This window comes from Ahaetulla prasina, chromosome 1 (assembly GCF_028640845.1).
Source record: "Ahaetulla prasina isolate Xishuangbanna chromosome 1, ASM2864084v1, whole genome shotgun sequence".
Taxonomy (NCBI): Eukaryota; Metazoa; Chordata; class Lepidosauria; order Squamata; family Colubridae; genus Ahaetulla; species Ahaetulla prasina.
The window spans coordinates 62,480,673-62,498,406 of NC_080539.1; the positions used below are offsets into that span (position 1 = coordinate 62,480,673).

The 17,734-nt window shown below is 34.8% G+C and overlaps 1 protein-coding gene across 1 annotated transcript in view; it reads right to left on the minus strand.

Moving 5' to 3' along the window:
- The window catches only part of WDR26 (WD repeat domain 26), a 38,391-nt gene that overhangs the window by 6,534 nt on the left and 14,123 nt on the right, over positions 1 to 17,734 (minus strand). The window contains exons 4-11 of the mRNA XM_058165511.1: positions 12,729 to 12,865; positions 12,053 to 12,150; positions 10,899 to 11,055; positions 8,313 to 8,451; positions 5,656 to 5,796; positions 4,289 to 4,408; positions 3,212 to 3,357; positions 2,814 to 2,892 (exon numbers count right to left, since the gene is read on the minus strand). Coding sequence (XP_058021494.1) covers positions 2,814 to 2,892; positions 3,212 to 3,357; positions 4,289 to 4,408; positions 5,656 to 5,796; positions 8,313 to 8,451; positions 10,899 to 11,055; positions 12,053 to 12,150; positions 12,729 to 12,865 — 1,017 coding nt within the window. The remainder of the gene's footprint in view (positions 1 to 2,813; positions 2,893 to 3,211; positions 3,358 to 4,288; positions 4,409 to 5,655; positions 5,797 to 8,312; positions 8,452 to 10,898; positions 11,056 to 12,052; positions 12,151 to 12,728; positions 12,866 to 17,734) is intronic.

Here is a 17,734-nt window from a genome sequence, read left to right on the forward strand (position 1 = left end):
CAGTCTGAATAAGATTCAATACATCAATATAAAATTTTAAAAAGGACTATTTTTCTTCACAAGCAAAAATACATGAGCATTTGTCTTTTATCCAGCGGAACTTTTCTTCTTATTTCTCCCCAAAGCAGAACCCATTTACATTTCCTGAAAGCTTTTATCTTGAAACCTTCAGGAAAGAGAAATAAGTGATGTAGGGCTGCAGTATGAAAAAAAAATCACCAGTAAAATCTGAGCAGATGCTCTTTCCCACATATACCAGCTGCTGTAAAATTTTCTCCAGTTCTCCCCACTCACACTATACCATGTGTCACATCTTAAGGCTTCTAATAGATACTTTTGCATGTGGGAAGATTAAGTAGACTATAAGAAGCCATCTTAACTGTTTCAAAACATCACACCAATTGATAAAGAGCTTTTCCAGCTTTCAGTAAGCTTTCCTTCTTGCTCCAAGAGATGTCAGGGACTGAACAAGGAATCTTTCTCAAGAAAAATACATGTCCTACTACTATGGTCTTTTCCTAAATTGTAGAGGAGATAAAAGGTACAGCACAAATTGCTTTTTACTTGATAACGTTTGGATATAAACTTTTTATAGCCCACTTGCATTTGCCAACCACTGTATTTATTCAAGTACAGGCTCAAGTACAGGCTCCTATTGCAAACATTTTGGGTTAAGCAAACTTCATTTCCTTATACAATTCTTTTTTTAAAAAACAATTTAACTACTTGAACTGGAGAAATAAAGACTTTTGGATATAGTTAACTTGTTTTGGAAAAACTGCTAAGGTATGACTTTTTAAGAGAGCCCTAAGAGGACCTAATATAAGCTAGAACATCAACCGAGGATTGTAATTGGAAGTTTTGTCCTCATCAGTTTATGATACTATTTTTACATTTTAACACTAACCATAGGAAGAGAATGTAAACTGCTTACAGTCCTCTTGGACTGCAATGGTATACAGATAGTCCTTGACCTAGGACCCTTAGTGTCTATGCAAAATTACAATTGGACTGAAAATAGACAATTATGATTAATCGTCATACCTTCAATCATCATAGCATTCCCCTGGTCATGTAATCAAACTTTGGGTGCTTGGCAAATGGCATATATTTTCAATGATTACAGCATCCCTGTGTCATGTGATCACCATTTGCAGCCTTCCCAGCCAGCTTCCAACAAGCAAAGTTAATGGAAGAAAATCAAATTTGCTTAAGAACCCTGTGATTCACTTAAAAACTGTGGTGACTTGCTTAAAAACACTTTTCCAAAGAGGATGAAAACATGTTTAAGAACATGAGATCTAAGGAAAACAGCTTTGCGCTATCATCTAGAGCAGGGGTTCCCAACCTCGGGCCACAGTCAGTTCGGAACTGGACCCCACAAGCATTAGGTGAGCACATGCAGCTCCACTTGCCTGAGCAGTCAGCACAGAACCATCCCTGCCGCCACTGCCAATCCATAAAGCTGGAAAGGTTGAGGACTGCTGATCTAGAACCTGGAGATTTTCCAAACGTGGAGTTTGGAGTTATGGGATGGGGACAAGGCCGAAGCAGTTGTGGGGACTCCAAGAGGTGGGAAGAGGAGCATGGGATATCTCAGTGGGTGGGCCTATGGTGGCCAGAGGCAGTGGGCTTGTCCCTGCACTAGGCCTCCCATGGTCTTCCCTACTCAAGGTACCTCATGTGCTCTTAACAACCCATATTAACAAATGCATTGGGGAGAAGTGGGATGGGGCTTGTTCATTTAACATGATTCAATTAACATTATTATTTTTTTCAGTCAAATTAACATTATGACTGAAATGGGCAGGTGCCATTACATTTGTAACTCAAGAACTACCTGTACTTAAGAACAAGAACTTAACAACTGCAGTGATTCACTTAACAATTGTGGTAAGAAAGGTCATAAAATGGGGCAAAACAAATGTCTCATATAGCAACAAAAATTTTGGACTCAATTGTGATTGTAAGTTGAGAACCAACTGTATGCCATTTCATTTCAAAGCAGCATACATTCCAATCCCAATAGATAATAATATAGCAATGCAATACAACAATGTCTAGTGGTTAAGGCACTAGGCTAGAAACCAAGAGATTGAATTTTAATCTTGCCTCAACCCAACCCACTCTCTCTCAGCCCAACCCACCTCACAGGGTTGTTGTGAGGAAAATAGGATGAGGATTAGGTATGTTCACTGCCTTGAGTTATTTATAAAAATAATAGAGGCAGGATAAAAATCAAATAAATAAAATACAAATAGCAATCATATACAAAAATGTAACAACGTGGTAACAATAAATATATATCAATCTTATCATACAAAGGCAAATAATCAAAAATAACAAATTTAGAGACTTAAAGATGAAAATGGCAATTATACATCTGCTCTCATTCCCATCCTTTTTAGTTTTTTTTTAAATTGTACTGCTAAAAAAATTATCTATTTGAAACAGAATTTTGATATGGCAGTCAGCAGACATAGAGTGATTCCAAATAAGTTCCTCTGAATTAAAAGAAAAAGAATCAATGTAGGTTCAAAATGTACATAATTATGCACAGTAATTAATGAAGAGGATTTTTTTTGTTCATTCAGCTTTCCAGAAAGGAACACTGCCTATATGCCCCATTGTGTTGGCCACTATCAGAAAAAAATCTGACCTCTTTCAGACTCTGTCAAGAAAGAACCATAGCTAGAGTTCTATTGACAAGTCAGGAGATAGAGCATATTTGTCACATGCAAGTTACTTTTTTTGTGAAAATATTTCTCTAAAGAGTATGCCTATTTAAAACAACAACAACAATATCCCCTTACCTGAGTTGCGACATTTAACAAAGCTAGCCGGCCATTTTTCGAAATAGTAAAAGACATAATTGGATGGTCTTCTTGTACTCTGAAAATATAAAGAATTGTATTAGAATTATGATTTAAAATTATCATTTGTACAAAAATATAAATATAGTTCTGATAGTCTTTATTACAGGGGTCTCACAATGAGCCCAATTATGACTGCACTAGTAGTTCACACTTCAAGGTTTATTTTTTATTTATTTACTCCTCACATTTATATTCTTATTATTTATATAGGATTTTTTTTTGAAAAGCCCCGTTTAGAATTAACACGATCCATAAGTCATGTGAAATATTATTTTCATTGCTTAGCCAACCATAGAATTAATTTATCTAATGCAACAGAAAAACCCTGTAGTTACATATTTCTGTCTGTAAGGTCCTCAAAGTTATAGCCCCGAATTCGCTGGTGTGTGTCCGATGCCAGCACAGTCTTCCCATCACTCAAGCACCATAGGCACTGCACTCTTACTCCTTCCCAGGAGTCTAGGAGATTACCATCTAAATCCTAGAAAGGGAATAAAGTAAAACTCTTATAAAAAAGCTACCAAAAACATGAAAACTATAATATTACCTCCATCACGAAATGGTGGGGCTGTATTGTAACAAGAGATTCCATGGGTATCACTTAAAATTTAAAAAGCAGACTTTGTTCTGTTGAACTTTCTTTCTTGCCTACCTAAGTAGGGTCTTTATGGTTCATCTTGAGACTATGGTGTGTGTGTGTGTGTGTGGCAGGAATAGTATCATTCTAACATAAGTTGTTTTGTTTCCGATGGATATTCAGGGATGCAACTTTTGGTTTGCTTAGAAAATGCAGAAAGGAATGCAGGATATAGATGGTTTATCTTGCATTTCATGGGGTTTTTTTTAGACCTACCAATTTTGTTTATATACATGTGAATATTTACTAGCTAAAGATGGTAATAATTCTAATGACTAGAATCCTTATTACACATACGGATTATATGCCAACATAAGCTCTAGTACATGAACATGTACGTCATGTTGAATATATTATTTAACTGACATTATGGAATTCTTTTTTTGTAAGAACAGTAATATACACAATTTCATATATATTTCAGGTAATAAGTCCATCAATGTTAATATGGCTTTTACCAAAGGTTTCCACTTCTTTATAGCAGGAATGGCAATCTGTGTAGATAGATTGCCTGAACTCCCCATATGTTTCTACCCTTTTTGTTTATAAAAATTAGGTGTTGAGCCTTTTCTAGGTTTAACAAATCTGTTTTCCAGTGAACCCCCGCCCCCTTACCCACAGCATTCATAGAAAGCCTCCTAAAACAGAATGAAAATTCTATCTCCACCCACTCCAGTGGCTTCAATGTGCACACCCAATGTGGTTTTTTGCAAACAACTAAATAAGAATAACAATTTACCCAATGGCTGCAAAAAGGTTGCCCACTCCAACTTACACACTGGTAAAATTGCCCACGCTGCCCTCCTGTCACAAAACGTTTTCCATCTGGATTCCAGGCCACACTGGTTAAGCTATCCTCATGAGATTGACTCATCTTTGTCCTTAGCTCCCCCGTCTGCAGATGAAGTTATATAGTTAAAGTTCTTCGAAATTTTAATATACATGGGCATCAGTGTAGTTGAAATACTTAAATACCATATGTCTAATTATTGTTTACAAAATTGGTGATAAAATAAAATAATATATATATATTAATATATAATATATATATTATATATATAATAAAGTATATATATATATAATAAAGTAGCTACTGATATATATAATATATATATATATTATATATATAATATCAAATATATAATAAAGTAGCTACTGAGTACCTAGAGTAAATCAACCTTCCTTAATGTCTTCGGGCAATTCTAATTTCAGTACACCTGGGAAGGGGCAAGGAAGGCTGTGAGTTTCAGTTTCATTCTCTCTCTCTCTCTCTCTCTCTCTCTCTCTCTCTCTCTCTCTCTCTCACTCACTCACTCACACACACACACACACATTCAGTCATTCAAAAGTATGGCAACAAAATAATAACATGGATCACTTTAAAAATAAGCCAACTTCTAGTAACTAGGCTATATAAGCCTTTAATTATCAAATCAGAACTCAGAATTATGCTAATTAAATGTAATGCTAGTATAATCTACCGCCAAAGTGGTAGGCTTATTTCAGCTCATTCCCAAAATTAAAGGAGCAATTCCCAATTTAATAAAGTTCTAAACCAAAATACTATTACAAATAACATGTTACTAAGTTATCTTAGTAATTTGCAACAACCAACTAAAAGTTATTATAGTATATAACCGAGCTCATTCTTGTTTTAAATTCATCTTTAATCAAGAGGACCTGTTTAAAAATGCTACAAAATTGTTTTTGCTATTGCCAAAACATGCAAGTCTGGCAATTCATGTTTTAGGAAAATATAATTCTTGTCTAGAAGAAAGGAGACATCAATTTCAAATCTTCCCACCATTAGTATCTCACTCAGTCTGAATTTATCTTCATTTATTCTCAACCTGCATGTTGGATGGAAGACAGTAACTATCATGGCCTTAATGTGAAAACCAGAAAAATAAAAAGCTTACCACATGGCTTCATATAGACAAAACACTAAAAACATTCAGAATGTTGCTCCATTGCAATATAGAACACTCATTCTAAGTTTTGTCAAAATATCAACATTTGGAATTTATCTAACATCCATAATAGCCAAGGATTTCCTTCAAAAGTATCAAATAACCTGAGTATGGTCCATTTAGCTATGCTATTTAATATGGCATGCCAACACCTCACATTTATCATTCTTACTTGTACATTCCAGAGCCAAAGCTCAGAGCAGTCATCTGGGCCACAGGCAACCAGATAGTTGTCGTCAGGACTCCAAGCGATATAGGAGACACCATATGCATGGCCTTCCAAAGTCTTGAGCAGTTTTAGTTGATGTGTATCCTTTAAAAGCAGAAAATACAAAATTCCAGTAATTTAATTGGTTGGTAAGCCTTTTATATAGTTTAAGTAGCTAATCTAAAAGAGTAATTTATTCTGACAATCATACAAACCATTTAGCAAAGCAACATATTAGGAACCAAAATTCAGAAATTTTGTTTTTAATGTTAACTCATCTAAAAATACTTTTTTCAGAACATTTTAAACTGCTACTCAATTTGGGGTGTATTTTTTGCAAATTGCAATATTGGAATCAATTTTTTTTAATATAGAACTGAACTTGTTATATTTGGATATTCCTGGCTACCATAAGTCTTTATTTCAATAATTTAGTGGGAATAATATTACTACAACTATTAAATAATTGGAAGGTACTGCAAAGTACCTAGTGAAAATTGGGAAACAGCTATTTTTTTTCCCTGTCTGTTTTTTGGCTTCTGAAACGGCCATCAAAACATAAAGAATGCTCATATTCTTGTTCTTCAAGAAACCAAGACAAAACATAGCAGTTATTCAAATTGCAGCTAGTTTGCATACCTTTTGTTGGATTATACTTTCTATAAAGAAAGAATAAATTAAACAGATAAAAGCTTAAGGCAAAAATGCATGCAAACAGAACCATGTTAAGGTATTTTAAAATGACGTAGGACGTGGAAATCAAACAGAGGAAAAAAGCATTTAATTTTATGGAAAAAGTTTACCATATAGAACAATACTTACAGGGTCAACCTGCCAAATAATAACAGTTGTATCCTTGGATCCTGTTGCTAGTTTAGTGCCATCATTGGAGAATTTACAGAACCATACTTCATTACAGTGCTCTGTAAGTATCTGCTGAGTATAACATGGAAAATGTTTCCTAAAAAAACAAACAATTATATAGAAAAAGTTTCAGTTTTATGTGAACTAATATAAAATGGATACCAAGTTTGTGAACTTTTAGAACAACCCATCCTCTTGCAGACTGTGACCTACAAATTGAACTGAGTTTTTTATTCATCAGTAAAGAGAGTCTAATTAAACAATGAATAAGAAAGCATAGAATATCATGTCTCCACTGAACATACTGAACCAACTTCATCTTTGTTGAAAAGAAGTATGCAATGCATCAGATTTAATAACTGGTGGCATTTCCTTTAGCAATAATGACTTCAGCCCAATGTTTCTTGTACCAGCTAATCAAGTTTGCACATCATTTTGGAAATACATTTTTGGTGTTTTTAAAATGCTTTTTTTTATAGTTTTGGAATTGTAAGCCACTGAGAGTCATTGATTGAGATAGAGCAGCTATAGAAACTATAGAATATACATATAATTACATTGTGCAGTACTTATTTACATTTTAGGCTATCTTGCATAAACTGCCCACTTAAGGTAAGACCACAATCATTTCGCGCGTGTGTGTGTGTGTAATGGGGAAACTGTTCAAAATCATATCTGATAATCTCACTGGTTTTGTTTTGTTTTGTTGTATGCTACCCAATCACACTGTTAAGAGTTGGATGGCCCTATAAAACTAATCAATCAATAACAATCTCATTCCACTGATCCATTTAAACAGAGCTGTTTTATTACAGTTTTACATGTTTTTCCCATGATGGTAAATATTCTATAGTTAGAAATAATGTGTTCAATGAAGATATGAGACAGTACATTATTTTATCCTATATTTATTTAATTAACATCTCTCTATTAGACTTAGATGAAGCTTTGATTACACTCTAGGCCAAATTCAGGATTGCAGATAGCACTAAAGGTTCACAAACATTCTTTCACCACTATAAATATCCATATTAGCATCAGGCAAATGATTACTATTGCATGCACAAAAAGGAAAAAAAAAACATATTATAAATGCTTATCAAATATCTTGTTTTCCTATCTCATTTTTTTCCTACTTGTCATACTCTTTGTGCAGATAGATACAGGGACTGCCAAATATGACCAGGATCCAAAGGGCCATGAAACTGTAGTTGTTTCAAAGATAGCCTCTCAGGATGCAAGATAAAATAGGTTTAAAATATAACCAACTTTCAAAATCGGTTGGTGAAAATGCCTGAGTATGTTATTTATTATAAACCTTCCTACCTTCACCTCAAGTCATGACTCCTGACATGAGCTCTGAATCAACATCTTGAAAATATTACTACAACTATTAAATAATTGGAAGGTACTGCAAAGTACCTAGTGAAAATTGGGAAACAGCTATTTTTTTTCCCTGTCTGTTTTTTGGCTTCTGAAACGGCCATCAAAACATAAAGAATGCTCATATTCTTGTTCTTCAAGAAACCAAGACAAAACATAGCAGTTATTCAAATTGCAGCTAGTTTGCATACCTTTTGTTGGATTATACTTTCTATAAAGAAAGAATAAATTAAACAGATAAAAGCTTAAGGCAAAAATGCATGCAAACAGAACCATGTTAAGGTATTTAAAAATGACGTAGGACGCGGAAATCAAACAGAGGAAAAAAGCATTTAATTTTATGGAAAAAGTTTACCATATAGAACAATACTTACAGGGTCAACCTGCCAAATAATAACAGTTGTATCCTTGGATCCTGTTGCTAGTTTAGTGCCATCATTGGAGAATTTACAGAACCATACTTCATTACAGTGCTCTGTAAGTATCTGCTGAGTATAACATGGAAAATGTTTCCTAAAAAAACAAACAATTATATAGAAAAAGTTTCAGTTTTATGTGAACTAATATAAAATGGATACCAAGTTTGTGAACTTTTAGAACAACCCATCCTCTTGCAGACTGTGACCTACAAATTGAACTGAGTTTTTTATTCATCAGTAAAGAGAGTCTAATTAAACAATGAATAAGAAAGCATAGAATATCATGTCTCCACTGAACATACTGAACCAACTTCATCTTTGTTGAAAAGAAGTATGCAATGCATCAGATTTAATAACTGGTGACATTTCCTTTAGCAATAATGACTTCAGCCCAATGTTTCTTGTACCAGCTAATCAAGTTTGCACATCATTTTGGAAATACATTTTTGGTGTTTTTAAAATGCTTTTTTTTATAGTTTTGGAATTGTAAGCCACTGAGCGTCATTGATTGAGATAGAGCAGCTATAGAAACTATAGAATATACATATAATTACATTGTGCAGTACTTATTTACATTTTAGGCTATCTTGCATAAACTGCCCACTTAAGGTAAGGCCACAATCATTTCGTGTGTGTGTGTGTGTGTAATGGGGAAACTGTTCAAAATCATATCTGATAATCTCACTGGTTTTGTTTTGTTTTGTTGTATGCTACCCAATCACACTGTTAGAGTTGGATGGCCCTATAAAACTAATCAATCAATAACAATCTCATTCCACTGATCCATTTAAACAGAGCTGTTTTATTACAGTTTTACATGTTTTTCCCATGATGGTAAATATTCTATAGTTAGAAATAATGTGTTCAATGAAGATATGAGACAGTACATTATTTTATCCTATATTTATTTAATTAACATCTCTCTATTAGACTTAGATGAAGCTTTGATTACACTCTAGGCCAAATTCAGGATTGCAGATAGCACTAAAGGTTCACAAATATTCTTTCACCACTATAAATATCCATATTAGCATCAGGCAAATGATTACTATTGCATGCACAAAAAGGAAAAAAAACATATTATAAATGCTTATCAAATATCTTGTTTTCCTATCTCATTTTTTTCCTACTTGTCATACTCTTTGTGCAGATAGATACAGGGACTGCCAAATATGACCAGGATCCAAAGGGCCATGAAACTGTAGTTGTTTCAAAGACAGCCTCTCAGGATGCAAGATAAAATAGGTTTAAAATATAACCAACTTTCAAAATCGGTTGGTGAAAATGCCTGAGTATGTTTTTTATTATAAACCTTCCTACCTTCACCTCAAGTCATGACTCCTGACATGAGCTCTGAATCAACTTCTTGAAAATATGAAGACAAGTATGGCCTCAGTTGTAATAAGAAGGGTATTCAATGCATTTGAAAGAACACTTTGCAAACCATGTTGGCATGAGTAAAACACCCCTCTTGGAAGCACGGAGGCAGCTCCATGCTCCAGAAAGGCTAAAGCAACAACTCTGGGGGTTTTCTAAGATTGTCTGTGCATGTCTGTCAATGCAATTGCTGAGACTCCAAAACAAAGCAATTAAGCATGCAGCTATGACCAGAGAACAATATGATATTTGGTATGTTATCTACACTTCGCAGAGTGGTCTTTCAAATATTTTGCATTTCTCAATTGATCAGACTCAAGCCTCACTGAAAAACTAGCCTCACCGATTTATTTTTATGAATTTTCAGATTTATAGAAAGTATCCTTACATATATTTTGAAAATTAAGAATTTCTGAAATAAAGCCTTGTCCCCCAAGCTTCATTTCTAACTTACCACTTAAAAGTCTGATAGAGGAATCTATTCTTGCAATCCTGCATACAGCAAGGCTGCCTGGATCTTCCTGAGTTCAATAGGATTTAACATAATGCATATTAAATGTGTGAAGAACTGCCATTCATGTTACCATTCTCCGTTTTAAAAAACTGAAATCTTTGTCTGCAGTCTTTGTCATATTGTTTGATGGAAGGAAACTTCATTAAGTGAAACTCGCTTCTAACTTAATATTACAGGAGACCACTATTAGCTTTAAGTGAAAATCACCACTTTCTGCAAAAGGCAGAATTCAGACATTCTTAACTATTTCAGATAAATGTGGTTAACAAATATCTTATGGTCAGTGAATCAGGATATAAAGCCTATATACTGTAGTTCTACATCTTTATTACTGTGCTTTCAAGCTGATCCTTAGTACATTTGTAAAAATGCAATATTCTTCAAAAAGTAAACTGGCTAGGTAAGATGTTTTTCCTGCACTTACTATATACTCAAACAAAAATATACAATGTTTATTTTTTAAATTGTTGAATATAATTTAAAACACTAAATTTTTATATTGTTAGCCACCCTGAATACTTACTTGCGTAAAACTGGGAAAAAATAGAACATCACAAGTTAATTACTTTTAATTGTTTAAAATTAAAAGTAATTTTGTTGCATTAAAAGGTATTACCATAGCCCTTAAAATTAAAAAAAAATTATCTCACCTATTGCAAACATGGTCTATGAGTAGTGATACAGATTCTAGATTATTATCAAGTTTAGTATTGTGATAGAGGCACCGGTCCCGTTGTAGCTCTACAGCTTGACGTAGCAGATTCTGCAGACGCCTTGGGGGGAGCATCACTGATGGGGGTAGGTAAGCTTAAATAAATAAAAAAGCAATTTCAGTGCAATCAATTCATTAAAAAAAAAACAAATTTGTGAAATATATTTTCCATATACATGTCTAACGTATTTAAGCCAAAATCGCCTAGATAACAAATTCAATATTATCATTCTGTAAGATTTTGTTCACATAATGGCATTTTCTTCTTCACTGCACTCTTTACTCTCTAACACGTCCCAATCTGCCCAAGAATCTCCCAACTCTCCAAAACAGATTAAGGAATTGTAAAAGTGGGAATATTTCAGAAAAGAATTATGCATTTCTCCATTCTACTGGGAAAAATAACACCTAATTTGATAGCATAAAAACACGTAGTTAGTTTTACTCTATCTTTATGCGCACTGAAGTGAAAACAATTATTGCAGGTTCAAATCCCACCAGGCCCAAGGTTGACTCAGCCTTCCATCCTTTATAAGGTAGGTAAAATGAGGACCCAGATTGTTGGAGGCAGTAAGTTGACTTTGTATATAATATACAAAATGGATGAAGACTATTGCTTAACATAGTGTAAGCCGCCCTGAGTCTTCGTAGAAGGGTGGGGTATAAATGCAAATGCAAAACAAAAACCGACTAACAATAATTAATTGTCAGGCCCAGCCCAAGAATGATATGGAACAATCCATCCAAAGTTCAGTTCTTCATTTGCTCACACCAAGTCAGAATCTTACTAAACTAAACCTATTCTACTCTCCTCTAACAGATATACTTGGGGAGATTTTAGGGAGTGGCTATCCTTCCTCTCTCTCTTCCTCTTATCCAACTCTAGTCTGTGTTGCCTCTTGTCTTGTCCCTTCCCCCTCACTCTTCCTGGGAAACTGCCACTTCAGTGTAGTCTATCAACCACCTTCCCTTTACAGGTACAAATTATCTCATGAATTTATACTTTCAGATCAAGATTTGTCTGTTCAGAATGAAATATGCTGGAAATCTAGATAGAGATATATGTATCCTTTTGAAACTATGTTTTCTTACTTTGGAGCTTGTCCAAAAGTTTAGATCTAGACGTTGTTCCTTTTCCTTCCCATTCTGCTTTAGTGCGCAAGTCTTCTGGATGACTACACATGAGATATCTGTATATTGAAAAGAAACACAAGGATTAAGCAGTCTGGAACTATATACTAAATTGATAAGAATCAATGCTCAGGGTAAAGCTTCTATATAGTCAGAAACAAGAGACTGATTTAATGAAGGGGCTGTTTAACATAGGAGTCTAAATCTTAAGCATGCTTTAATGCATGAGGAAAAAATTTAATCTGCAAAATTCAAATACATTTATTACCTAAGTAGTTTAAATTACTATAAAAATATGAAACTCAAATTCAAGTATGTAAATGATGTGAGTGATTGAAACAAGAGCTCCTGGTTCAGGAAGAAGCTGGAAACACTGCTTCAATCAAGGATGAATTCACTGTCACTTGGAAACTATGACCCCCCACCCCCCAAGCGGTCTCGGCCAGCCAAGAGGAATATGGATCTAATTCACAGGAAGTACTACAGTCCATCTACTTAAATCCAACAAGATCAAATTGTTCCCAGATAACAGGATACGTTTGCTTCCTAAGCATCTCCACAGACTTGCCCTATGCTTGGCATCCGACAATGCAGGTCTAATAGAAGTATGCATAAAATTTCAGTATAAAATACTTACCCACTAAGGATGTGAATGCGCTCAGTGTTGTACTTCAGTGGTGTCAACTCACCACGCAGAACTTGAAGTGCTTCCAAAACTTTACCATCTTCCAGATATTCTAGATATTTTTGTTGCAGCAGCAAAAACTTCATCTTCTGACATGACAGAAAGCAGCAGATCAGGTGGGGAGAAAAGGCTGACTGAAATTTCAGAAAACATTTGAACCTAAACAAGATATATACACCTTTTTACTTGTCCTTTAGAAATAGAAATTATATCATATTGTGAAAAGGGAGTAATGGGAGAACATTTGAAAAAGATAATTTAGAATTAGGTTTAGATTTTAGAAAAATGACTGTCTTTAATTTAAAGGGATAAAATTTAAAGGGTTTCAACTTGAAAAAAGTAGAGAGGGATGGAAAAAGAAAAATTGATTAAGATTAGAGATTAGGGTGAATGGTAATACTGTTTATATACCAGAAGAAATAGACGGAAAATAAAATAAAAAATTAGAGGCCACCAGGGCCTCTGGTGGCTCAGACTGCTAAGACAGTCTGTTATTAACACAGCTGCTTGCAATTACTGCAAGTTCAAGTCCCACCAGGCCCAAGGTTGACTCAGCCTTCCATCCTTTATAAGGTAGGTAAAATGAGGACCCAGATTGTTGGGGGCAATAAGTTGACTTTGTATATAATATACAAATGGATGAAGACTATTGCTTAACATAGTGTAAGCCGCCCTGAGTCTTCGTAGAAGGGCGGTATATAAATGCAAATAAAAAAAGAGAGAGAGAATTTTATGCCTAAAAGAGAAATATATAAAATGGTGTTGGAGAAAACTAAAAGCAGTATAAATTTTGACTCCGCCAATACTCTGTTCAGAAAAAATGTAGTTTGTTTGTATGTGTGTTTGGAAAAAAAACACTTTTCTATAAAAAACAAATAGAAATTGGTACTCTTTCATGATAAATGGGTGGTTTGAAAAGCCTCAATTACTGAAAAGATGTACCGATTTATATTTGTTAGAGGTCATTCAAATTAAAGAGTGATGGAAGCCTGAATTATCTTTGTCCAATTTCTAACTATCCATATTTAAATGCTCATATTGTATGTTCCTCTGCAAACTGATCTTAATATAAGCTCATTTTATAATGTTATCACCAATAAACAAAAAATCAGACTTCAGGGAAGGGATATGGTAAACTAAAGCTTTCGCAGAGTCGACAACCATAACAAGACCAAGAAACTGATGAATAAATTGATTCTCTGGAACCTCTCTCCATAAGGACAGGACAGGAAGTGAATGTTTCATGCATAAAAATCTAAAGGAAAACAGTTAGCTTATCTTTCTGTGTCGTTCCTATCAATAAAAATGTTTATACTCTTAGGGAAGGTTGTTGCTCTAAATGTCAAAAAGCTAAGTTAAAGCTACTAGGGCTGAAAATGTCCAGAGAGTAGCTAGAAAGCTGCAAATAACTGCAGGTTTTTTGTGTCTTTGCTAATAGTTATACATATTTGTATTAATCTTAAAGGCTTGTTCTGAATCTCACTGTGTTCCATAGCTGAAATGCTTGAAAGCATTTTAGGATCTCATTCTGCCAAAGTGTGGCCAATCTGAAACAGCTTAGCAATATTACTGAAGTTAAGTTTTGTTTCCTATTTGTAATGAGACACATGTTCACTAACGGGATAGCTTTGAAAAAACACTTTTCTATAAAAACAAATTAGAAATTGGTACTCTTTCATGATAAATGGGTGGTTAGAAAAGCCTCAATTACTGAAAAGATGTACCGATTTATATTTGTTAGAGGTCATTCAAATTAAAGAGTGATGGAAGCCTGAATTATCTTTGTCCAATTTCTAACTATCCATATTTAAATGCTCATATTGTATGTTCCTCTGCAAACTGATCTTAATATAAGCTCATTTTATAATGTTATCACCAATAAACAAAAATCAGACTTCAGGAAGGGATATGGTAAACTAAAGCTTTCGTGAGAGTCGACAACCATAACAAGACCAAGAAACTGATGAATAAATTGATTCTCTGGAACCTCTCCATAAGGACAGGACAGGAAGTGAATGTTTCATGCATAAAAATCTAAAGGAAAACAGTTAGCTTATCTTTCTGTGTCGTTCCTATCAATAAAAATGTTTATACTCTTAGGGAAGGTTGTTGCTCTAAATGTCAAAAAGCTAAGTTAAAGCTACTAGGGCTGAAAATGTCCAGAGAGTAGCTAGAAAGCTGCAAATAACTGCAGGTTTTTTGTGTCTTTGCTAGTAGTTATACATATTTGTATTAATCTTAAAGGCTTGTTCTGAATCTCACTGTGTTCCATAGCTGAAATGCTTGAAAGCATTTTAGGATCTCATTCTGCCAAAGTGTGGCCAATCTGAAACAGCTTAGCAATATTACTGAAGTTAAGTTTTGTTTCCTATTTGTAATGAGACACATGTTCACTAACGGGATAGCTTTGAAAAACAAGTCATTCATTATTTTCTAGTTTTCCATTTAAATTCTGTTTCATGTTACAGGGTTTTTTTTAAACCATCCATAAGAAACCCAGATTTCTCACATGCATTTTTACAAAAATCAACCATAGCTTATACTCCAGGCACTCAAGCACTAGCCTACTAATTATGGAAGCATAGTCCTCTTTTTTCTTCCATCTGGGCAATGAAGTTTGCTACTGACAGGGTACTGTCTCCATTGCTGCACATATGGACACTATGAATACATGGGGCCTCTGAGCCAGTTCGCTATTGGTAGTCCTCAACTTACAACCACATTTGAGCCCAAAACTTCCATTTCAAAGCAAGACAATTGTGAGTTATGCCTCATTTTGTGACTTTTGACACAGTTAAATGAATCACTGCAGTTAAGTTAATAACATGGTTGTTAAGTGAATATGGTCTCTCACTGACTTTACTTGTCAGAAGGTTGCAAAAGATGATTACATGATCCTGGGACACTTTAACCATCCTAAATACATGCCAGTTGCTAAGCATACAAATTTTGATCATTTGACCATGGGCATGCTGCAACAGTCGTGTGAATGACAGTCAAGTCACTTTTTTCAGTGCCATTGTAATTTTGGTCATTAAATAAATGGTTGCAAGTTGAGGACAACCTCTATGTTGGACCAAACAGGTCAAGATTACAGTTCAGTAACAATGCTGACAAGTAGGTCATCTCAATAGGATTGAGGGAGAGTGGGCAGGATAGAGAAGGTGGATCAAACCCACTGCAACTCAGATAATGCAAGGACCAACTTAGTTGAATAAAACAATACAACTGATATCAACAAACTATTCCTGATAAACGTCTACATGGTTAGACCTATTCTCCATGTCCATTCTCATCCCACCCCTACTAGTACACAGAGAGAAGTTAAAAATGTATACATAATCTCACCTAGACTGAGTTAAAGACTAAATGTCCAGACTTACTGCTTGTGGCAGTTCTAACCCTTCCTCCCCACTACACTTGCTCAAAAGGTTTTGGGCTCAACCATTACTGAAGTAGTTGCTTGAAGGAATCTGATAATCACAGTAAATCAGATGGAATTGCTTCTGGAATTTAGCATCCTCCACCACGTTGAACAGCTGGTCACACAAAGCCATTATCTGTGCAATAGCACTTACTATATAGGATACTTTCAGACCAGCTTCAAGGTGGCTACTTTGTCACTAGATGAAAACATGAGCTGCTTGATGCTTCAGAAGAGTAAAGGACAACTGGTTTATATCTAAAGAGATGCTTAAAATTTCCAATATCAATCCAATGTCTTTTCCCCTGAAGATCCAGGTCTCAAAGTAGTCCTAGATAACACAGCATAGATCTTCAAGTACAATATGCTATCATTTGGCTCACAGTATGCTGCTGGCATACAATATGCTATTCTTTGGCCCATAGTATGCTGCTGGCCTTGGTGATAGCAGATAATTTGCTGCAACATTGGTTCCATATTAATACCATTTGTCACTGATTCAGATTCAGAAGCGGCAGCTTCTCTTGCTCCGCATCTTTACCTCCAGTCCCCAGCAAAGAAGAATTGATTGGCAGAAATGTTACTACCATTTCCTTTCTAAACTTTTATGATAATCACCTCCTCTGCTTATATAGAGGGAAGAGATCCTCCCATAGCACTACTTCCTTTTTCAGCATTATCCACCACAATGCCACTGGTGGTACCATATTTGCCTGAAGAGCAAGCATGGTGCTAAACTCAAAGCTTTAGAGCAGTCACTCTTCCTTTAAAAAAATGCGAGTAGGGCTGTAAAGATTACTTCAGATACTTGTAACCAGTCACTGCCAGACTTCATAGTTGTAACTATTCCTGAAACTCAACCCCACATTCAGCTAACAGCAGTAGTATCATAGGCTTAATTTTTAAATACAAAAGAAATGATAACAGCTTCAAGCATTCATATTTATTAGCAATCATAACCTTACTACTGCTTAGTAATGTTCAGGGAAACATAGAGCACAAACTGAAGCCTTGGGACTCCGGCAATGATTATTCTGATTTATGATAATGAAAGTTACTAAATCAATAAAACAAAACAAGTCTCCAGATCCTGCCTCACTGTTGCATTGTTCAAGAGGATCCTCTTAGCTATTGGGAAGCCCAGAAAAACAGCAGCAGCAGCAAAACTTCAGCATAACTTTCTCCTGTTTCATGATGTAATTGCTTTATGAATGTAATAAAGCACACAGATATCTGCATCCATTTTGTTACAAAAACCATAACTGATGGAGTAAAACTTTTAAACATCAACCTTTCATACATTTATATTGATAAAGAACCTATGCTTTTAAATGTGCATAAAATATATTTTTCCTTCTCCAAACACAAATACATGTACAAAAGAAAATTTCAGTATGATGAGAGACAGTATACCTTCCAAAGTTAAGCTTCCCTTATTTCAGCCACATTACATTGCATTTTTATAATGGAAACATACACTGCTTTTGCCCAAACCTATGCCCATTTGTATGAAAGGCCTATACAGTGTTTTGAA